General features: G+C 43.0%; 1 protein-coding gene across 1 annotated transcript in view; it reads left to right on the forward strand.

Moving 5' to 3' along the window:
- Nucleotides 1-24,512, forward strand: part of CMIP (c-Maf inducing protein) — a 124,083-nt gene that overhangs the window by 53,475 nt on the left and 46,096 nt on the right. Inside the window, exons 2-3 of the mRNA XM_088529057.1 lie at nt 13,131-13,256; nt 21,623-21,673. Coding sequence (XP_088385183.1) covers nt 13,131-13,256; nt 21,623-21,673 — 177 coding nt within the window. The remainder of the gene's footprint in view (nt 1-13,130; nt 13,257-21,622; nt 21,674-24,512) is intronic.

Raw genomic sequence — 24,512 nt, forward strand, 5'->3', positions numbered from 1 at the left:
ACTTCTCTCTAAATATTGTTCCAGATAAATGTAGTCACAGAAGAGATTGGTAAAAAATGCCAGGTTCAATCAATACGTTTTTGGATTTTGAGAACTGCTGAATCCTGATGAGAGCAGCAGAGTGATCTGTAATCACAGACCCCAGCTGTGATTACCATTAGCTTTGGGTCTCCAGTGCATTGCACAGCACTAATTAATATTTCAAAAAAAAAAATCTAAGAAAAAGTTGTAGCATTTCATAGGGTGTTTTGCAGAATTTTGTAACTCACCGGATTCCACAGCATGGAAATAAATTCTAAGGCTTTTGAGTGACTCCCCTTAGGCAAGGGGTAGGACTCCTGTTAACACTGCGTTACTTGCATTGCTCTATCACTTGCCAATTCTGTAAACCTCAGTTTGAATTGCACTAGAAGCACCTTGATCTCAAAACTCCTGCATTTTGTGAGATTTTTCATTTAGGATCAAAATATGTGCATATAGGAATCTAAATATGGGTAACATTAAGGGATGTGCACAAACCTGGCCAACTTGGTAAGTCAGATCAGAAGTGCAGCTTTTGCCCGGTGAATGTCTGTATTTTCTGAGGATTGATGCGGTCAGACTTTCTTCCTGGCTGGCAGGGGAGATGCAGGGATTTTCCTGCATGGTACCATACCCTGTGCAGTGCAGACACCCAGGTACTTGTTTTCTGGGTCTGAGTGAGAGGAAAATCTTTCAGCCCCTTGAATTCTGTTATCTGAATTCACATCCTTGATGCTTTGCCCTGGCGGGAGGGCATTAGTCTTGGTATGTGCTCCAGGCAAAAGTGTCAGCCTCTGATAGTCCCATCTGGCACCACCCATCCTCTCCCTGATTCAATCTGGACTTTCTCAAAGATGTGTTGATAGTTGAGCTGCAGGCACATGCTAATTGCTCTGTCCCCAAATAATGACAGTGCCTGCTAATGAATGTCACTGATTGATAGAAATGGTTCATGAGAAGACTTGAAAGTCTCGAGTTGTTCCAGCCTCAAGTAAAATAGCTCAGAAAACACCTTATCTTCAGTGCGTGACTTGGGTTGCAGCTGGAGTCATCTCCGCATGACCCTGGTCTGCTGGCTTGCAGCAAAGGTTCTTGCAGAACTGCCATTTCAAAGGCCTTTTGATTAGGTGTTTTAGGGAGCATTTGAATGATGTAGATTTTTAGGGAAAAAATCCTTAACTTTAATTTTATTGTTGTTGTTTGTTTCTTTGGTTTTTTTTCTTTTCTCTCTCTCTCTCTCTTCTCCAGAAACTGGGTCAGAATATTCAGAACAGAACTGAAGGCTGTAAGAACCCCCATCCCTCTGAGGTGACTGTTCATGCCGTTGTGTCTCATGCGGCTGACAGGCAGTTCTCCTAAGGTGTCCGAGAAGAGAAACTGTGATTATCTCGTGTGACTTCTTCAGGACCTCATCTAGGGAGGACCTCATTGACTTGTGATTTATAGTTTGCCAGCTTTTCATTCAGCTCAAGGAAATGTGATGGAAGGGATCATCAATTTAAGGCTAATTTTTTTCTTGTTTGATGTAGGTTGTTGCAACCACTGGTTGCTCATGTCAAAAGGCATTTGCAGGATCTGGACTTGGAAGTGCCACAGGCATTAAAGTGCATCAGCAGTTTCCTAGTGACCCACTCGAGCCAGTTGCTGAAGGGCAGATGTATGTCGCACTTTGCTCACATGAGTAAATCCTAGTGTGGGAAAAAAAAATGTTTTTCACAATGTCATCTTCATTCTGGGAAGTGCCAGGGTTGTTATTCATCGTGTAGACCATACTGCATATGCAGCACTGTTTTATATGGTGTGCATATACAGCGAGAAGGTAGAGAGGTGCCTAATACTTCTTGACAGCCCCAAGGTGCTCAGTTTAGTGCCGGTTGCTCCGCGTGTGCATGTGCAGACAGGACTTCAAGGAGCGCCGTTGGAATTGGGTGACCTGTGCGGTGCCCGCGGTGCCACGGCGGCGATCCCGCTGCGGCGCTGCCTCCCCGGAGCTCACGGCGGCAGCCGGAACGGGGTGTTCCCAGCACCCTAAGAACCTCCTCCGTGAAGGATGTGCTGGAAAGGAGCTCGCGAGATGAAAATATTAATGAAACTAAAACAGCAGAGGAGCGGATGGCTGGTGGCATCTTCCTTGTAACCGGGCATGTAGAGACTGCAAACTTGAGATGCAATAAAATGGGAGACGAGACAAGAATTTCAGAGGTGTGGTTAGTCTGGCACTGACTTTTGAGCTCTGCTCATGATGCTCTGATAGGCACCAGATGAGTTTATAGGCAGCTGCACCTTTGAAAATACAGCGTTCTTCATGCCTAAGCCTTGCATCACACGAGTGACTTGCAGAGTGCCCTTTGATCTGTGCTTGGAGAAGGGGCTGGGCAGAAGGTTATTAGAAGTAGCTCCTGGGGTGTTGGGGTACAGATCAAACTAAATCCTGCAATAGGGATCTGAATCCATCTTTTTATTATTTCATTTTGCAAAGGAGAAAAATTAAGGCTAATGAGTGGAACTTCAGAAAAGTATATTTCTAAATTCTCTGTTTTTATGAGTTGGGCTTAGTAATTTTTCAAATTGTTGGACTATTCGGAAATAATCTGCTACAGTGTTTATACTGCAGATGTTGGACTTGGTTGTGGTTTCTCTTTTATCTTTTTGCACTAAGAGTTGGTTATTTTTTGCAAGAAAACAACAAAAAAAGAGTCCGATCTGCAATTCAAAGAGATTTTTAAAAGATTGTATATATTTCCAAACAGCAAGCAAAGGGGCCTTTCTCAGCAGGGTGAAGGCTAAAGGAAAAAGAGGGTACTTTTGTTACGCAAGCTTTACTTCCTTTCCAATAATAATACTTTCCTAAAATGTCTTAATAACTTTACTAGAAGCCTGCCAGTAATTTGGGCCTTTTTCAAAGGATAACCTGGATGCTGGGCCTTATTTTCAGATGCTTTATATTTCACTGGCTTCCTTATCTCTGAGGAAACAATTAGTAAACACTCCATTAAACATTCTGATGAAATTGTATTCAGGAAGGTGGAGGTAAGAAACCAAAAGGCACTCACCGTGCTCCGCTCTTCCCCCTGATTCTGCCCTGATGGATTTTCCGATAAGGCAGCGTTTTCTCCAGAGCTGCAAACACAGCAGGGCTATGGGATTGCAGCAACCTGGGAGTAGCCAAAGCAGCGAGAAGGAAGGAAGCAAGCTGGTGCTGATAGTAAATTCATGTATAGCTTTTGCTTGGCCATGGTTAATCAGGACTGAATTCATCAAATCAGATGTTGCACTTGGGTGGAGAGGCTCTGATTTCTGCAGTGTTGGGATTTTTCCTCTGTTGTGACTGCGATTCCGTTTTGCTCAGTGGCGGCATCACGCAGTGACACGTGGTTCTTGTGGCTCTGAGTTATGGAGAGGACAGGAACAGTTACCCCCTTCCCATCCCTGCCTTGAGGGAAGCCGGTACAAGCAGAAACGGTTAAAAACCACCCGTGTGCTCAGGTGCAGAGCTCAGCTGGACCCCAGATCTGGAAGCCCTTGGATGCTGTTGGAGCACGAGCGCCGCAGAGAGGAAGCGAGCCAGGTTCTCATGGATATGTGGAGTCCACTTTGTAGCGCTCCGAAGTCCATTGTGGTTTGGATTCAGATCTGCTGTTAAATGTTAATGTTCTCCAGAAGTGCTGGCTCTCTGATAGCTTTCTGCTGGAAAATCTGAGGCCAGTTTAACTTCAGGCAAACAATTTGGGCAAACAGTTCACTGAAGGCCATTCAGATTTCCTTGGTAGAAATTTCTTGGACTAATAGTAGTAGCTGTTTGGTCATTGAGGTCAAAGTGTTGAAATGCTACAATTCTCTCACCCTTTCCTCCCTGTGTGGAAAACTGAGTCCCCAAAACTGCGGTTGCAATATTAACTTTTTATAGAAATGAGCTATTTCCTTTAGAGGCAGTAAATAAATGAATAAAATAATCTTGATAGAGGGTAGAGGCGTTGCTTTAGAAATTCATACAGGAAAGCTAACTCGGCATTGGTTTTGCATTTGAAAACCCCAAAAGTAAATGCCAGTGGTGAGAGTCAAGGTTGTCCAAAAGGCTGGGCCTTTTTAAAAGCAAATTTTGATCTGAAATGGGAAGGATGGGGGGAACAGAGGCAAAACCAAAACACAACCTCGAACGGGCAGCACGGACTAGTGTGCAGGGCTGCTTTGCTGGGATCAGCTTCTCCCAAACAAGGGTTCTCCAGAAACCCCGGCGTCATCCTGCTCCCGGGGTAACTCTGCTCTTCCCTGGAATTTTCTTCCACCTTTGAAGAGCCTCCCGGTTGAGAGGGCTGGGCAGCTTCAGAGGACCTGATTGTAGGGTTGTTCTTTTCTTTTTTAAAGTGTGTCTGTTGAGACGATGGTAATGACACCTTTCACAGCGCTCTGCTTGAAGGAGCTCTTATTAAATTATCTTGAAAAATAACTTGCTAGGCTAATATGAATATTGTATGGAAACAAAAAAGTTTGCTGGTTCTGTATGTCACTTCTGTAGCAGTTCATCCTCCACGGGCCTGATGCTTTTATGATTTTAGCTAAGTATTTAATTCTTTATTTTCCTTTTAACCAAAGAGAAAGTGGCACTTTAAATACCCCTGTGTATCCCTTTGCCTAGCAAAGGAGTTTACAGATGTAATTTAGGCTCTCGCTGGTGCTTCACTTCCTCTCCATTACGCGTCTACCAGTCAACTGACACTTTCCTCAAATATTTGCTCTGATATTTTGCTGCAGTCGCCCTCTCCTTTTCCATTCCCTCGCCATCCCTCCTCCGTGGAGGTATGGCACATACTTCAGTTGCCCTCTATTTAAATAGCAGCACTCCCTTGCAGTACAAACAGCCGGGCAGTCGTTAAACAATGAGGAAGACCAAGGGTGCAGCAGATTTTGGGTGGGACCAGGAGCGGGTGAGCAGAAGGCTTCCTGCTTCAAGGAGGAAAGGACGCGCTCCGTGGGTGTCCCGGCATCGGCCCTTAATGCTGGGAGAGCTGCGAGGTCCAGGGGGAATCACTGCTGCAGGCACAGGCCACGTGGAGGTGACCAAAGTACCAAGTTTTAGCCATGTCATCTTTCAGAAGGTGATTCCGAGTGACTATGACTCATTTCTGGGAGGTCCCTGCCTTCCTCCCCTGACAATGGAGTGAGTTTAGTGAGATTACCCTTGAGTATCTATAGCTTTTATAAAGAGTCCGCTGTGGTGTCATTTCTCTTATCTATCCTCTGGCTGCCAAGCTAGCAGAGGGATGTATTGATAATCCGCTGGGAATGCTAGGCCTACCCATCCCTCTGAAAAGGGAACATTGGGGTGTTCTCTGCTGCAAATTGGGAGGCTTAGTTGAGGTCACTGCTGTCCCTCTCCTCTATGTCATCAAACAGTGTTTTGGCTCTGCAGCTGAAATTCACAGAGGCGATAGTGTTGGAAAATGCTTGTTTAAGTGGAGAACATACACTTAATATATATCACATTTATGCAAAGTTTAGTTTTATAGTGATTTATTTTCTAGATATTATAAATAAAATGTCGTAAGAAATGGGCTAGGATGTGCAGTGAAGGCAGTGAGATCTATCAGGATTGCTGAGGTCTGTGAGTCAATTCCTGAATTTGTTATAGGATGTGGGGGATAGGATGTCTTGGCTCCTTCATCATTTTACTGTTTTGTATTTGGGTCACTTTGAGGTTAAAATCACAGAATCACAGGTCATAGAAATGAGTGTGTTGCTTCCTTTGGAGCTGTCTTCAGCTTTTTTCTGGTTTGTGGAACCCTAGATTTTTCCCCAAGAGATGCGGATTCTCACACAGTGAACGTGACCCTATTGATGACAGACTTGGTTTCTTACTTTGCCTTTGGTGCACCAAAGAGAGGTAACGAACCACATCCCTTGGGGGGTCTGTAACCAAATCACTGTTTCTGCAAGGACATCCCACAGTAGAAACATGTTACTGCCATCACCTAAAGCGGCGATTTCTGAAAAACACAACAGAAGCTTTTGTAGTAAAGCTATGCTTAAAAGCATTTAGCAGCCTGATTCTTTTGCAGATGCTAATGTTGTGTTTGAAATCACCTCGTGGTCTTTCGTTATTGGCTCTCAGCGTTGTCCCTGGTCAAAGTTGGCGTTGGCTGGGCAAGGAGGAGGCATTGCAGAGAGGAGCCTGGCTTGGGAGAGTCCCTCCCTACACGAGCCCTGTCTCCCCTCTTTGGTTTGCCAGCGTTTGCTGTGTTCCGTGGCACGTGGCAAGGCTGATTCACCGGCAGGGACTCGCACACGGAGAGCGGCCTCCACTCGAGGACGGGTTGTGGATGCCGTTTTGTTTTCCGTCGCATCCCAGTTGCTATGGTGACCTGGCGATGGTCTCTCCAGCAGTCGTAGGATGCTGCGTGTTCTGGGCAAAAGTGAGGGATGTTCCAATATTCCTGGGAGCTGAGCGGTTCCACAGAAGCCTGTGTGTTTGTGTGTGACCTTCTGCACCTCTTGTTGCTTATTCCTGTTCTGTGCAGAGCTGTGAACCTGCTGTATTGTGGCTGGAAGTGTCCCTCGGCCAAGTAATTTTAGAAGATGAACAAACAACACACCCTTCTGGCCAAGATTATTGAGTATTTCTTCCCCAGAAAGAATAAACAAGCATCGCAGGGCACAACGGCACGCGGAAAGGAATGAGAGACACGAACTCTTCTATGGAATGGTCTTTCTTATGAATCAGTTATGTAATTGTGGAGTGGGAGGATGGGTTTGGAGCCAATTCCCATGCTTAGGCTCAGGAAATCTGAGTTCTTTTCCAGCGTTCGTCAGCCTTCTTGTGTCACTTAAGGCATGATCAAGAGCATGATGCATTTACAACCTTAATTGAGTTTTTCTTCTCCCTTGTTGTTAAGTAGGGGGAAAATGATTAAATGTTCACAAAGTGAAATGAAATGCTCATGTACATGAAATGTTAAAGCCTCCTAAGTTTGTAGGGAGGGTAATATTTGGATGATCAGAGTTTTGCTCTCCTTTGATGGTGGATACTGTGTTATTAAGATGTATTTTAGAATAAGGTCTTGGCAGCCTGCATGGTATAGGCAGACATTCCTAGGTGATGAGCAGTCCCCTTTTGTCACTGTGCCCTTGCAGAGGCTGCTCTGAGCTGCCAAGTGCTCTGCCCTCCCTCTGACCAAGGGAGCATGGAAAACTAGGGATGGGAATTCTGGTGTGCCTTTGTCACGCCAAATGTGCCACGGGGAGATGCCATGGGTTTCTTTGGGACTATTTAGACAGGGTCGTCTTCATGATGGGCATCTGCAGAAGGTGCTCAACTCACCCATCTTACTGCCCAAAATTCAAATGTGGGTGAAATGAGCTGAGTACTCAGAAGTGCTTCTTCAGCTGGGTCTAACAGTGGAAGAGAAGAATCGATTTGTAAAAATATTCTATTGCATTTCAGGTGACATAATTTACAGATTTCTGTCTCACTTACTTGACTCTTCATTTCCCAGTGCATGGACCAAATGTGACTATTTCTTTCTCTCCTAAGGAGAAAGAAAAACATCTTAAACTTACTTCACATCTGACTTAGTTTGAAGTTCTTCCTGATGGTGGTGTCTGCTGCACCGATTTCTCAGATTTTGTAGTTCTTACGGTTGAGACCAGTTTTCTTGTCAGCTCTTGGATGAAGGTTTGTCCTGTGCGTTTTCTGCAGCTCTGCAGAGTTGTTGCTTCCGCCTCACTGTGGACTGGAAAACTTGCTGCTTTGCAGCCTGCGAGAATCTGCTTCTGCCTGGCAGATCCAACATTTTTTATCAGTTTTCTGAGGTTAATCCACAGCCTCCCCTCCTCGTTGTCTTAAAAATTTAGAAGGAAGGAAGAGATTTATGCAACTTTAGCTGCAAAGCTAGATTTGGTTGGATCTCAGATTCCCAGCTGGCGTAAATCAGTGCAGTTCCACTGAACTTTGGATGCTGATCAGCTCAGCCGAGGATGTGGCCTCTCAGTTAACTGGTGTCACGTGCTGAGATTGAGTCTTTTACAACCAACGTACAACAATCTCTATTATGTTTCTGTATACTGCAAAGTAAATAGGATATATTTTTAGCACCTTTTATCTCTGTGTTGCTCTAAAGAGAGGCAGGTGTGTTTGTGTGTGTGTATGTACATATGCAGTCATCCACACACAAATAAATGTGGTAAGAAAAACCCTCCACCTCTTTCCCATGCTTTATTTTGCCTTCACATGCCCTCACCTTCACCAGTGAGCAGAGGCAGGCTAAATATTTGGACTTCTGTGTTCAAATTTGTTTCTTTGTGTCAGAAAACTCCACCAATCACTTGGGAAGAACTTGAAAGCACTGAGAAGAAAATGGCTCTGAGCAGAAATAGTTCAGATTTACCCTGATGAGAGGTCCTTAACATGGTTCCCTAACTAGCCTTGCTTTCCATCTGTTTTTATTTTTCCCTGTCCTGTGATGCACAGTACAAGTGACTTGCTGTGTCCAGCCCATGGAGGTGGTGGAGATGCTGGCCCAGAGAGGGATCCAGAAAATAGATGAGATAGTAGGTTAGATGCAGAGGTTGTTGCAAGGAAGTGTAGGACTCTGCTGGGACAGCGATGCGTGTCTTGCTGCTGTTATTCTGTTTGTTTTCTTATCACGTTAATCTCCATGGGGTTAACACGGGCTACAAGCTCCTAGAAGTCTCTGTGACGAGTGTGCATGGCATCAATTCTTCCACATCGAGAGCGAGACAAATTGTGCTGCGCCGCATATTATGGTGTAGTACTACTAATTGCTTAACTTGATAAATGTCTTCTGGTAGGGTATATAGTTAACGAACAAAGATGTTAATTATCTGAAATAGCTGCATTTGCAGGGGCGTTCTCTGGAGCCATGGATGTCTTCTAAGAGAGATTTATTTCAAATCATCCTTTGTTTCCAGCAGTCTCGGAGCCCATTACCTCTCAGTGCACTGCCTGAACGCTCTCCTCCTCCAGCAGAGCTTTAAGAGCAAGCGGCTCTTCCTACATGTTCTTCAGCAAGAGGGACTCGTACGTGGGCATTGCTGAACTGGCCGTGGCACCGCGTGCTCGTGCCGGGGCTGCGCTGCGTCCTCTGCCCCGCGGAGCCGCCCAGGGAGCCGCGAGCGGCTGGAATAGCCTTCCCCACCCCCAGCCAGGAGATTTAATTGGGAAAATCATTCCTTATTGTTATGACACTGCTGGGAGTTACGGCAGTCTGTCTAAATACATTATAATGCAGATTGCCCTTTATATTTGTAAAATTCATCTTTTCTAGATGCTTTCTTTGGAAAACACGTAGCTGAAAATTTAGTACATTATTGTATGAGTAAGTGCATACAAGCCTCACATTAACAAGGGACTTCATGTTTATTCTTCCCTTTAGAATTTCCCATGGAAACAAGTGGGCAGATTTTTTGCATTATTGAGCAGGCTGCTGCTGCTGACTTTTCCCAGAAATGTGAAGAGAAAACCAGTCTTATGCGTGAGCATAAATGTTCTTCTAGTTTTAGAGGCATTCTATCCCTCTAAAGTTAGATTTAGAGTAGCTTTGGTATGTGCCTATTCTGGAGAAAATAAAGTTGTGTCAAAGCTGTATGATTAATAGATCTTAATGGAGCTGAAAAAAAAGTTAAATTAAAATGAATTAAAACATGCCTGATTCTACAATGGAAAAGTTGTATGTTTAGTTAGGAGGTTAAAGGCTAAGGTGAAGAGAAGTTTCCTTAAGACTCTCTGTTTGTTGCAATAAATTTCATTTTAAAATCTCTTCCAGTTTCTGAAAAGATATTCAGCAGCAAATAGTCAGAAGTTACAACTGGAGCTGTAAAGTTGCAACGTGACACACAGTTTCTTTGCCCAAATTTCCTTAGTTATGATTAATTTTGAAGAGTGAATAAGAGCAGTGCGTTATGCTGCTTCATTTGATAGATTTCAGACCTAGTCAAGTAATATAAATCTCCCTTCAAAAACAATAGCCATAATTATTATTATTATTATTATTTTATTAAATAAAGCAATTTGCAGCTGATGTATTACTGCTCAAAGATGCTGTGGTTTTTGATTATGAAATATCTTGTACTAACATTAGATTGAAGTTTTCTGGTCCTCACTGCTCATTCCCTTCCCTGGGATATGCTGCCCCCTAAATCTTTCTGCAACCATGTTACAAATCAAACTAAAAAATAAGTTGACAAAGGCAAAAAAAAAAATCTTTTTAGGGCTGCATCTGTTCCGGCCCTGCCTGATGCAGGCGTTGGCATCTGAATGCCAGGGTTAGGGGAAGGACAATTTTACGAGGACGAATCTGAATATCCTCAGTGTTGTTGTCTGTGTGGAGCCTCTTTGGTGGCATCTCACCGGCTTAAGCGGTGGCGGCTCGGAAGGAATGAAGACTTTGCTGTTCCTGAAGTGGATGCAGTAGCAGAGCCCCCGTGAGGTCTGGGAAGTCTCACGGCTCCATTGCAGGATTCCTTTAAAGCGTTTTTGCACAACCCTAATGTGGGAATGTGGTCTTTGGTGCTTAACAGCATCTAAAAGCACCATTTTGGGGAGCTTTACACAGTAATAAATCACTCAGAGTTAGCCTCTTTTGGCTGCAGAGTGGAGTGAAACTGTCTGTAATGTGTGTTTCAGACTCAAAAGCACCTGCTCTGAAAATACTTGGTTTTCTAGAACGTGATGTTTTAAATGAAAGCAGAAGTAATACACATTGCTTGGGTTTTAGGGATTAAAATAGATTTGGTCTATTCTCTTTTGGGTAAGATTGAAGAGAATTGTGGTAAAGTTTTGTGCGAGGTGTGGCTGGATAGCTGCTATGGAGCTGGGATCGTCGGCGTGCTCTGTAAGTTGCCTTGTTGAAATACTGCTTTAATTTGGAGAAATTAACCAGCTGCATAGTTTAATGCTGCAATTTAGGTAGTCATCTCAGCTGCTCACAGGAAGGTGGCAGAACTCTGGTACCCTGTTCCCTCTAAAGAAAAAGACTGTTGTGTGAGGACCAGTTTATGTGGAATTTAGTGCCTTTGAATAGGACTACAGAGCTGTGACTGAACTGCTTCGCTTATCTTTAAGGCTGTTTAAATGGGCAGTTTAAGGTATGGAGGAGGCTTCCCTTGGGAACGGAATTGGTGAGAATTCTCCAAATGCTCTTTGAAGTTAATGGCGGGTGTTAAGGGCAGTCAGCATCTTGTTAAGAGAGAAATTTAAATTGCTTTGATTCATTTCATTTTATGCTCGCACCTGCGGGTCCTGGATTTCTCCCTTCTCCAGTCTCTCCGGAGCTTGTTTTTGATAAGTTTGCCCCCTGAGCATACTAGATTTCAGCCTGTCTGTTTTCATATTTTTTCCCCGCGTGTTGTAATGCTGATTACCAAGGGATCTTGGGCCTTTGGCTTCCTGTGAGAACAAGATAATTACTCTCCAGTAGGCAAAGCATGACGTACAGTATCAGCATTAAGCCACTGGGATTCCAGTCACTAGTGGAGAACAATATTGTGGGTAAATGAATAAGCAGAAGTTTATCAGACTTCCTGCCTAACGAGGGTTTTGTTAAAGAGACAGTGAAAATTTTCAGCGGGGCTGCTATAAATGAACACCCCCACAGCAAGCATTGCTTAAAAATATGTTAAGATTCCCCAGCTTCTTGCTGGAAAGACAACTGACTCTTCTGTGCAGCAAATTTGTGTTATAGGACCACAATAACGTTTTGGCAATGGCTGCTTATGGCCTCATGCACACAGAGAGTGTATTATTATTGAAGTGTCTGCTTTGCAGATGCAACACCTACTTAACTGAGGAGAGGCAGAGACGCTGCACACGCCGTCTGCTTGGTTCACACTCGCCCCCGGGAATCCTGTGTTGTGATTCTGGGAGCTGCCCCTGTTTGCCCCGAGGCAGAAGCAGTTTCTCCCTCGTCTTCCTCCTTGCGAGGCTGTCGGTTAAAAATAACTTCTGTACTGGGGACAGTGGGAGTAAGTCTGTGAAGTTTTAGATGCAAACCGTAATAGAAAATAATTCATAAATATACCGAGCGCTCTCCTCCTGCAAGAAATGGCCAGCGTGAGGGCTTATCCATGTAGGATTAATCAGCGTTTTTGAAGAAAAAGAGTTACTCTGCTATGAGGATGCTGATCGCTTTGCTTGTGTTATAACAAAGAGAAATAAATAATAAAGTCTTTGAGGAACCCTGCTAAGTATGGGGATTACGTAAACAGGGTGAAGTATGTGTGTGCCACAAACTGCAGATGCTTTCTCAGTAAATGCACAGCTGTATGGCTGTGTGTATTTGCTGGTGTCTAGAACATGATTTTATGTGTGCTTGCACGTAGGCGTGTGTATTTCAGGGATAACTGTACACAAACCTTTGCAATGCTTTGGGGATACTAGGAAGGAGTTTCACGTTTTCTTGCTACCATCAGTTTACGTGGTGCATGTCACCGCAATGGGCAGTTATTTATGTTTTAACTGTGGCTTTTACTGGAAACTGAGCATCAGCAGCTTCTGCAGGGAGCTGGTGCTTAAGTAGGAGCTGAGCTGAGCAGGTTGGTTGCTCTGTTTTGATTTTGAGTCTGAAAGATGAAGGCTGAATTTTGGAGTCCCAAAACCCATGGTCAAATGTAGCAGTCTAGATCTGATGATGTGCTTGATCCACTTTGGAGGCAGGGAGAACAACAAGAAAGCATGGAATAAAACTGCCTTAATATACTACACGGGTCTTCCATTTGTGTGATGGAGAGGCTGCTTCCCACATGTGATGTGTGCACGGGCAGACACCTTCCTCTCTCACTTCAATTTGGGTTAAGATTCTACTGTGTTTTGGTCCAAAGCAACAGCAAAATCAGCCTGTGACATTTCAGTATTCCAGGCACTGGCATCTCGTTTAATCTTGCTTGCAGATGAGTGATTTTACACTTGAGAAAGTTGGAGGGAAGTGAGTGGATCAATCTGTTGACCATCCTATATAGAAATTTTACATTTTACAATTAGGGATTATGCAACTATTTTCAACACCAAGAATAATTTTGATATTATTGCTTTTCTTTGAAATTGTGAAGCTTCTGATGACCAAGTAAACACCTTTTTCCTCTCCTCTGTTTTCTTGCAGCCAACGGGGTACATGGAAAACTCCATTTCCTACAGTGCTATCGAAGATGTTCAACTGCTCTCCTGGGAGAACGCCCCTAAGTACTGTTTACAGCTCACAATCCCGGGGGGTACTGTCTTACTACAGGTACAGTAAACACAGAAGTACAGTCCTCTTTCTGTCTCCTGAATGAACATCTTGGAATTTGTGTTTGTGGTTCATCAAGTTTCAGTCCTAATTAATTGGACCTAGAAAAGGCAGATAATTTATTGGTGTCAAGTTGCCTCTCTGCCAGCAAATTTGCTCAGGGTGTTACTTTTGAAACTTTTTGTATTGTTTGATAGACAGAATGGGAATTTTGCACCACAGCAATTTCATCTTCGCGCTGATGATGTGATTCTGAATAGTGTTCTGTGAAACAGAGCATTGATTCAGGCCTAGAACAACTGAATTAATATAGTCCGATTCCCACATGAAGCAAGTCAAGAATCTTATGCTCTAACTCTTCCAGACAATCCGTAACTTGCAAGGGAATGGATGTGTATGTATATTTTTTTGAAGATACTTGGTCTTCATTTCATTTGAGGCTGGATATGCATACAGATAGATAGGTAGACCTCTGCGTTCACTTCTGTAGCAATTGTTTTTGAATAGAAGGCATCAGATCTACATTAATCCAGATTTTCTGTGCACCTCTGAGACTATGCAGGTCTGAGATAATTCCAAGTTTAGTGACAGAGGAGTGCTTTGACCACTGAACCTGCTTTATAGTAAGAAAAGGAGCTCAAAATCCATCTGTTTGGCTGTCCCCTAAAAGAATTTTGAATACTCATGACTTGGAAACGTGTGATTTCCTGGGCTCTTCTGGGGCAGAGGGTTTGGGTGCACTTTCAGCTGTCTCTGGAGCCACAAAGAGTTACTGGTTTGAGGCGTTTCCAGGGCTGTTGGGAGTCTGAATTTCAACCAGGCTGCTGCAAGGGCACCTGAGTCCCGGCTCCGTGGTGTGAAAATCCTCCCTGGTGTGTGGACTTGGGGGAAGCAGGAGGGAACTCGGGTTTTCCAACAGCCTGAATAGGGTCCGCAGTATTGTGAAAATCTTCCTTGTCTCATCTGTTGATTGAATTAATACAAGAGAAACTCATTTGTTGAGTTGGACAACTTTGATTTTTTTTCTTGAGATGGTTTTGACCCTGTTTATTTCCTTACTTTTACTTAGTGGTACTAGCATTTACGTTTTTTTTTTTTTTTTTTTTTTTTTTTCCTCCCTTTCAACAGCCAGATAGTTGCATTTGCATTTCTAAATTAGGTGTCTGAGTCTTTTCCATAGTTTATGGGTAGCCACCTTTACCCAACCTGCTTAGCAATAAACAAAGTCTGAACCCATGGCTCCTTGCTGAGTTTAAAGGGAATTTGTTAGGACATACAGATTTTTAAATGGACCTATCTAAATGGACCCAGGCTGCCATTTGCTTTTTTTTTTTTTCCTAAAAAAAAAAAAAAAAGGAAAAAAAAGATTACATTTGCAAGGAATTGACATCTTAACATGGATGCTTTAGATTTTTTCTTTGAAAAATTGCCATTTTTGTGCAACCTCATGAAAACGATAAAGAAATGGAGTGAGCTAGGCTGCTGTTAAGTTTATGTTTGACTGTAATTCAATGTAACTGAAAATATAAACTTTGAAAATGTTTTTAGTATGAGTTGTTAATTGGTAGTATCTGGGTTCATTAAACCTGGCCATGTCAAAGGATGTGTAAAAATAGATTTCCAAAATATACTTTTAATGTGTGTTAATAAAACCAAAATGTTATTGAAAATTATGTAGGGATACACAAGAAATCAAGATACAAAAACTAGGTTTAGCTACTGTTTGAGTTCAGAAGAAATTCTTTGGTATATGTGACAAAGAATTAAGTATGCAAAAGTTACATTCACTGAGGCTCAGAGAAACAGATGCTGAGAAGTTCTGCCTTACATGCTTAAGCATTTTCGTATTTCCAGGAGTCTTCAACACATTTATGGGAAATTGGGGCATCAAATCTTTTACAAAATCCTTCAGACCTGATAGTCATAGCAGCAACATACTGCCCAGTAAAGCAACATAGTGCCTTTGAAACAGGAAGCCTGTGATAGTGGAACAAGTGAGAAGAGTCCAAAACACATTCTCAGTAGTACTGCTTCCAAAGAGCGGTTTTGATGATGATGATTGTCTATAGGAAAATGTTTAACCAAACTGTTTCACTTCTTTTTCTGATTTTGGATTTCTGATTAATTTAAATTTTATATCTGTGATATGTTTTTGCACAAACTTTATCATAAAACCTCTAGCACCGTGTGATATTACTGACACGGTTTGGCATAAACTGAAGCATTTTGGTAGTTCTGAACCACAGCCTTTTCAGAATTCTCAATTTGCAGAAAAGTTTAAAATTTCAGTTGCTTCTGTTTCTCTAATTTGAAACAGAAACGAATTTCAGACTAATGGAACCTCCCTTAGAATGGAAATTCATTTCCAAGCAGTTCTTGTAACAGGATGTCAGCATGTGGTATTGGGATATCTTTCATGTATTTGTCTGGGTTAGGCATGATAAATGCCACAAGTCCCTGTTTGAGTTTCATCCCCTTGCCTGCTGTCACCAAGGTCTATTTCTGGGTTATTACTGCACAGTAATGAGTCAGAGAAGGAAGAGTGCCATTACCTTTCCGCAAATCATCCTCATGTCCTCCCATAGCAATACTGACCCGTCCCAACCTATTTTAACACATGCAATTTGACAGATAGCGCCGGAGGTGATGCAGCATCTCGTAGGAAACCAGATCTGTGATCACAGGATGCATCTCCCGGCATGAGAGGCGGATTTGGTGCTTAGAGAACTTAATCTGGACAGAGATCACATTGAAAAGTCATCTTTGTGGGCGCTTCCCACTTGGTGTTTGTTGTACAAACCCAATGGCCTGAGCAGAGCTGGGTTTCAGAGCACACAGTTTGTTTCAGCAGTTGGAAATCCTCATCATCCCTTGGGGAATCATGGAAAGTCGGTTTTCTAGACGTGCTGGTGCAGTGCAGGGCTTGTGTTTTCCCATTGCCAAATGATTAGATTCCAGGTTGTTCCAGTGAGGAGTGAACTCTATTTCCCCCCGCCTCCCCTTTCACACAACTAGGATAGCAGGTGTCAGCAAGGGTGTTGCTGGAAAAAAGTTCACGGGACACAAGCTCTTTAGGCCAGGAAATAGGAGCTAAATTTAGCTTATGAAAAAGTGCAAGCTCTTTAGCATTGGCAATAACTGGGCTTTTGTGGTGCACTTTGGTGTTGCTGCTTTCTGTTGACAAGCACTGGGCACATTTCTGGATGAGGAGGATGCTGCAGTTGATAACGTTGTTGATAATTTAGTTGATAACTAAGCGTGAATGACAAAATGGAAGAGGAGAATGAAATTTTGCAAACTGCTCAGCATGAAATGTGGAAAGAGTCCCAGGAAGAAGGCTTCAGTATCGCACTCAGGACAAACCTGCTGCATTCCCATGAGGTTTTCTTTCTTTTGGATGGGACCTAAGTGCCTTAAAGCCACCTCTCCCAACCCCAACACTAACATTGTTTTATTCATTTCTTGACATTCGGGTGTAGCCAGAAGGAAATACAAACAAAACAGAAAGCCTGGACAAACACGACGCTCACATTTTCAGCTCCAGGCTTGAGCACGCTGTTTTGCCAGGGAGTCCCAACGGTAAATGTTTCCCTTGGATTTTTGTGGTAAATTTTTATTTTAGCCTACGGTGCAGGTAGCTTTCTCTTTGCAGAACCCAACTTTCATTTGCAAGTCCAGCTACTGCCTAGCACAAGAGTTCTTTGCTCTGTAGACAAGCCCATTCTTGCATTGCTCTTGAGTAGTGTGTACTTTTTAAAAGTATTCCTACTCGTTGGCTAAGAAGTGAAGTAATAGGTTGCAGAGGAAGATACTGCCCTTTTTTGAGCAGCAGATTAAATTTATTCGTATTGACCAAAGCTATGCAGACATTTACTCTCTTGCACATTTTTCCTGCTGTGAGCAGTTTGCTTGAAACTATTGGACCTAATCCCATGAATAAAGTTGGTGCCACATCAAGTCCCAAGTGGCCTTTTTAATGATAATATCACTATTATTAGAAAGTAAATGTAAAATTTGACAGTAAAAACTCAGGATCAGAAAAGAAAGACCATTTAAAGTAGGCACACTGTGGTATTCCTACTTGTTGGAACAATAAATAAATAAAAACGCTACAAGTATATTTGAGTCTTTTAGGATTTCCAAGGGATTTCTTGCCACATTTTCCTGTTCTCTAAAGTACTTTTTTACTATGTGTTATGGTTGTGCAAAACCATTGGGAGGTTTAGGTAGTGCAAAACGCTCCAAGCAGACCTTGGCATCGCCCTCGCTCCAGCTAAAGCCATTTTGATTGAATTTGTCAAAACGCTACCTACAAATGGACCCAAACTATATTTTATTTAGATACAAAATCTCTAATGTACTTCATTCATGTCTTAATGACTGCTTGGAACAGCAGGCAAAACGTTTGCAGACTAAGTCCTGGAAGAACTGCAGGAGTAGAGCAGGACCTGCTCTGCAGACAAGACAGAGTAAAAAAAGGAAACCTTTTCCAGTGCAGCCAAGATCCTTAATCACTGTCTGCTAAAAGTCTTGTGTGTCTCATTCTCTCCTTTTATTGCACGCTGGAGCTGAATAAGTAAGGTGATACCCTCAGCTGAAGTGAAGAGATGTAGGCAGTGCACTGGAAGGGGCAGCTTTAGTGCAGATGTGCTCACCTTAGGTGAGTCTTAAGCCCACAGAACTCTGTATATGTGTGAAATTGGAACAAAATCAACCAGGAGTAAACCCTGAAATACAGGATTTTGCTTTAAGGATCAGGAGAAGGAAACACCTAATGATGGGTGATCTGTTGCATGTTTCAAGGCTTTTTCTCAGCAGTTCAGCAGGGGTCATTTCACAGATCAAGGCTTCCATTTTGTGCATGCCCGTGAGGAGAAATACGTTGCTGTTCCTAGTTACAGAGGAGGAAGTGAAACACAACATAGGCAACACCACGGCATACAGTGCCTGCAAAATTGAAACAGCGAATAGTATTAGTCTATAAGATGTTGTTCTAATTCGGAATGAAGCTTTCAAAGATGAATTCGGGTTCCCTGTGTTGGTACTCTATGCTTTAAACCTCAGAATTTGTACATACATGTAGGTCTGCATGTGCAGAAGGGGCAGGTAGCTGGTCAGCTCTCCGTGTGGGCACCTAAGAGCCATGATGACATTTCTGTCACCCTGTGAAACTCTCTGTTCCTTTGGTAGGATAGAAACCCCCCGATAGTCCCCTTCTCATCGCAAGGCTGGAAAGGAGGAGGGAGTGAAGACGGGGTGTTGTGCGAGGGTGAGGTGTTCGGTGCCCTCTGCGGAAGATCCAGCGTTTCCTGCGCGTTGCTGTGGTTTGCGGCGCGCGGATCCGGCGGCGGAAGGGTGCGCGGGGAGGATTAGCTTCCCGGGAAAGGGGGGAGCGCGGGCCGGGCAGCCCCTCGGAGGGAGCAGCGGTTCGGCTGGGCGCCGCGGCCGTCACAGCCCTCCTGGCGCCGTGGAAAGGGCGCTGCTGAGTGACCGTCGCCTTTCTGGTTCCTGACCGTGGGTAGGACTGCCGGGATTCCCTAAAGGTTGGGTTTTCTCTTCTGTGTTCGCTTGAAACTGCCGTCATCTTCATTTTCCTCGGAACTGGTCTGACAGGTCCTAGTTTTTGAGTGGTTCAGACTCCAACCCTGGATGCCGGGACAGGTGTTTTGGATCTCTCTCCATTCTATACAGCAGCTAACACTGGTACCACACTGAAGCCTGGTCACTTTGCTAGTTTTGTGTGGTAAATGGTATTTGTGTGTCACTGTCTTCAAGTTGCACGAGCCTTTCCTTTGCTGCCTTGGTTTTCACCATTTATCTAAGTCTTCATTTTCTCCTCCAGTCCTTGCAGTCCGCTCACACCTCCACCACAGCCTGATGCTGTTGTCCTTATTATTTTTTCTCTCATCCACCTATATGCAAGTTCCTAATTCTTCCTCTATAGAGACACTAGGAGCGAAGTTAGTCAAAAAATCTATCTGAATAGAGCATTTTTTAGGTATTTATTGTGGTCTTGCAATCTGCAGTTACCTATCACCTGAATAAGGAGAATAATGAAGAGTTCTCAGCAGTTTCCATTTAGTGCTTCAGTGTTTGCTCTCACTTTAGACTGGGGTGGCTTTTGGTTCAAGTCATGTCGTGGTCAGACCAGGGACATAAGGCAGGTATTTGCCTTGGTGGGAGAAGTACTTCATCTCACTGGTTTTAGCTAGAATATGGAATATTCTGCATTTTCTCGGTTTAAAAACAGTATCTTGGGGATCTTAGTTAATAAGTTAGTATAGCTGCTGTATGCTTAATCAGAATTGGATTGCTTTTAAGGAAGCGGTGTATGTACGATGTGTAACTTGGCTGTTGCCATTTCATAATATGATGCTGTGTCCTTGAGAAGCTTTCACAGTTTTACTTGTTTTTTTAGGGCTTTGATAGGACCCTTTGAAAGGAAGAATTCAAATCATTGTGATATGCGTATATTGGGAATCAGGGAATTGCACCAGGATGTGGAACCTCAACTAGAGTCACCTCGAGCGCTCGATGCCGCAGGGCCTTTTGTCCAAAAACCCACGCCAATATTTGTGGCCCCCCCAATGAAGGGCTTTCTGCTCAAAAAGACAGTTTGATTTAAAATTCAGTCTTTCATCAGAAAGTGTGTTTGATTTTCTTTTAAATGCATAAAATATTGTGTAAATAACAGAAAATGTTTAAGTAGTGGCAAGCAGAAATGTCCTGAAGTTCACAATTTCTCATTGCAGGCCAAAAAAATTTTACCGTTGGAATATTCATACTTATTTAATAGGTAAAAAAACTATTAAATATAATCATTTACTTTATTTTTATTTAGTTTCTACATATTCTGATATGCTGGTGTGCTTCATGAAATTTAAAGTCTGTTTTTGATAAACTCTGGTCAGTCCAGATTGATTTTTATGATTTTTTTTGTCTATAGATCTACTGGATAAGTAATTGATTCTCTCATATATATATATATATATAATATGTTGCACATATAACTTTTATAAAACATTCATACAGTATATATTAACATGTTTTGCAATATACAAATATGTGCAGAGTATATTTATATACAATATAAGTATTTTTATATAGATGTAGTATTTTATATACATATATATACATAAATGTATGTATACAGAGGGAGGGAGAGAAGTACCATATTTAATTTACAGAAATCAGTACAAATCATGTCATTGTGAGATCAGGATCTAACCAGGAAGTTAAACAGAATTCTGTAACCCGGTGACATTTTTACTTTTAATATTCTTGCTATTCATGATTTTTGCAAGAAATAACCTTCATTCTGCAATGTGAATTTCGAATCCATAGCTAAAATGTTGTGAGGAAAAAAGCACGAAGGATGTTTTAATTTGCAAGAAGTCTGTCATTTTTAGTCTAATGAAGAACCTCACCATTTGTTTGAACGTGAATGAGGGCTGTCCTTCAGTTTTCACTGGTCACATCAAACATTTTGAATTGTAAGTAAAAATTGCCTGCTGGCCAAGACTAAATGAAATAGAGTTGGAAAAGCCAAAGGGCATGTCTACCCACTCAAATATTTCAAACTGATGTCACCTTGTCAAGGCATGCATATTTACGTCACTGTAGATGCTTTTATATTTTTTGATTCTGAGCCTTTTGACCTTTGGGAGGCTTGAACTATTCCTGCGTTGGCCCTGACCTTGCTTCACACGTTGGGTTTCTGGCAGCCGGGCTTTGCACGGACAAAACCTGGTGATCCCTGGGAACGCCTCTTGCACCGTTCGTGCAGCTACTGCAAACAGTCTCTGCGAGCGTGTGCACGTCCCAGCGCTCGCTGCTCACTCCTTCTTAGTATCGCCAAAAGAGCTGGTGTTTGAACTGCTTTTTGTGGCCAGCTGAGGAATAGGACAAGACAGGAAGCTAATGTATGGGAAAAAAGGCAACCTGCTAGCAAAATGTCAAGCCGTTGTCTTGCTCTGCTCATGGTGATTAATAGAGAAGGCCAATGTCCTGCAGATGTTAAAGGTGTGCTCAAAACCTCACGGAAATCGATGAGGATTTTTCACAGTGTTGGGTTGGACACCACTGTGGAGGAGATGGATGTTTTGGAGAGTTTTGGTTCACAATTTTACACGTGCAGCAAGGTCTTTGCGTCATTGCTTTCTGAGAAAATTAATTTGTTGTAGTGTGGCTTTGAGCAAAGAGCTTCCCTCACGCTGATGAGACGGGTTGAAGTTAGACAGGGACAGGAAGTTCAGATGAACACGAGTGCAGCTTTGCTGGATCTAAAGAACACATGGACAATTTGCTTGGTTTTGGCTCAGTGATAGAAAGTAATGATTCTATTTGTGCCTTTTTTTTTATTGCAGGCTGCAAACAGTTACCTGAGGGATCAGTGGTTCCATTCTTTGCAGTGGAAGGTAAGTCCTGCACTTTTCAGTTTTCCTTGTATTATCATGAGAATACTTTTAACATTCACCATTGCTGCTTTGCAAGGACCCTGAATGAAGTCTTTTCCTTCTAGAAACCCTGATTTAGAATATGTGTGTAATTCCAGCCTGTTTGTGTGGCGAATGAAGGGGACAAATTCACTTGTTTAATAGCCCTGTATTATCAACATGTGGTTGTTTTTGATGAATAAATAGCAACTGCATTGCTAGACAGTGAAGACTGGATTGGTTTGGTTTTGTACTTGTGAAGTGTAATAAATTAGAGAACGACTGCAGCTTAATTATGTGTTCTGAACTCTTGGAGTACCTTCTTATTTTTTATTTTTTTCTGATAAATTAGGAGAAAAAGTGTCCTTTAAAATGACTTATTTGAAGTAGCATCACTGTGTTACGCAGCAGCCTGTTTTTATTCTTTAGAATGATTTGGATTTAAAGGCTGTTTCCATCTGAGAGGTCTCGAGCCGTTTCTCATTTTCAGTGGGAACAATGCGCTGATTGCTCTGAGTAGGGGAAGTGGATCACAGTGACAACATTGTGTCTCAAAAGCAGAACATTCCTCACCAAAAAATGTAGCTCTTGACCTTTGGATGGAATCCGTATGGATCCGAGATGAAGCTGGAAATATGTTTTGGCCAGATCCTGAATATGGTTGTCCTCTCTGTCATGTGGTGCTGAAGCAAAAACAGCAACTTTCCAGCTCCGGACTTTTCTTTGGAAGTGTTTCAGTGAAGTCGGCCAGGTTGGCTCTGTAGTTTATCAAGATTTCGGCCTGCGGACAACCACCACATGTGGAAAATATAAGGAAGTCTCTCCCACTGCACTGGTTTTGCTGTAGGTGTTTTTGATAGTACTACTGTTGCAAAATAATTGTGTGGCAAAACTACAATATTTGTGTGCTTTGTGTAGCTGTCAGCTTTTGGCAGAGTCATGTTTTGAATGGATCCAGGTTCTTATCAGGAAGAGCCAAGTGTTAAGAACTCTGTTTTCCAGCCTGCTGGCGTCTTCTCCGTTATCCTACTCGTCTAAATGACCACGGGAGGGTAGCAGCAGTGGCACAGGGCTGCGGTGTGACACCTCACCTGCCCTCTGATGGCACCAGCAAGGCAGTGCCTGCCTGGTCTTGCTTCCTTGGCAGCTCCTAAGGACACCAAAGAAGTGCTGAGACTTAAAGCTTGCAAAGACAGGGCAGCCCCGACACGGGGCTCCGATTTTCCCTCCCGCCCGTCAAGCAAGGCCAGTGGGAGAGCACACGGACAAGGAATGGATCCAGCTCCTTGCAGTGCAGTGCACTGCTGTGCTGTGGCACGGGCCTCCCTTCCCTGCAGGAGGAGGGAAGAGCAGAGCAGAGCAGAGAGAGCTCTGAAAAGGTGGAACGGAGAGAGACAACCTGCACGTGCCTTCCGCTTAAACTGAGGAACGGCCCGACTTGCTCACATGTCTTTCAGTCATGGTGGGGAACTTGGCTCTGTGGGAGTTGTTTTTAAAGGAGCATTTCTTAAGTTTTCCAGTTCTTCTGACTAAGCCTCTCATTTTAGGAAACTCTGAGTAATTGAGCTTGTTGCAAAGTAGAATTTATTTTTGCTTCTTTGCTTTCCCCCTTCTTCCCTTAAGCTCATTTTTTCAAAACCAAAAGTGAAACATTATCTTCATAAGAAACCTTCCTTCTACCAAAATAGCAAACAGCCTTTTCCCATAAGAGCAATGGCAAAGTTTGTTATCACTCAGGTATTTTGCACCAACAAGTTCTTCTTTGCTCATACAGAAGTAGTTTTGATGGTTTTGTTTTGCTTAGTAGTCCAGAAGAAGAACACCACATAACTTTCAGCTCTTTATTTTGAGAATATTTGTCAGGTTTAAATCAGAGCACAACAGAACTAAGAGTGGCAAGATCAGTGCATCTGATTTATCTTAGTGAAGTTTATCTTTACCAGCACAAAAAGAGGACGGCTTTTCAGAGCCAGGCGCCAAGGTTCACCTCACACTGAGATTTATATGAGGAGCAGGTTTTCTGTGGGAATTCACCAAAAAAAAAAAGAAATGTGCCTGTTCTTCTGGAACGGATCTTTGCAGAGCTCTCTGCGCTGCTGCTTTATTTGGGTGGTTGTGCTGATAAATGATGTATTTGTCCAGTGGGTCTCATATAGGTCAAAACAGTTGTGCGGGGATGCAGAGCGCAGATGAAGAGTGGTGCAGGTAGCCAAGGTGGTTGCTCGAGGGGAATGGATCCTCAGCAGAGAGGAGCTGCCTGTGGTTTGTATTTGTGTGGTGGGAGGCTGGGCCTGGTGAACCCACTGGGGAATTTGGGATTTGGGACTGGGGAAGCTCTTTAAGATCAGGCCCTGACTGGGCATCCTTCGCTCTCATCCGAGGGTGCAACAGGCTGTGAGAGAGCTTTTATGTGGCACAGTTGTAGGGATTAACACACTGTGGGAATTCAGTTTGCCAGCTGGCACCCTGGAAATATTCTTTGCTTCAATATCTATCTGTAGAACAAAAATCAAGAATATTTTTTCTGCAGCTCAGAGAATATTAAAAGAGATGCTACGGATGGACAGAAATAAAAGAAAAGGGAATGTGTAACTGCCCATATTTCAGATGCAGCTCCGAGAGATCTTGTGTGTCAGCCCGCCACGTAGCTGTCAGTTGCTTACATGGCTTTTTGGATGTGACTCTCTCCTTGAATACTGTGTTCGCTGAAGGGAGTCTGGAGGTAGCGGGGCAGACTGTTCCTTATGTACTCATTTCCCTTTGGCTTTTCCATTAGATTCAAGTGTTCCCACTAAGGCTTATTCATAATTCCTCATTTAAT

The sequence above is a fragment of the Tinamus guttatus genome, unplaced genomic scaffold (assembly GCF_059628265.1).
Source record: "Tinamus guttatus ecotype Peru unplaced genomic scaffold, ASM5962826v1 Tinamus_guttatus_pri_ptg000323l, whole genome shotgun sequence".
Classification (NCBI taxonomy): Eukaryota; Metazoa; Chordata; class Aves; order Tinamiformes; family Tinamidae; genus Tinamus; species Tinamus guttatus.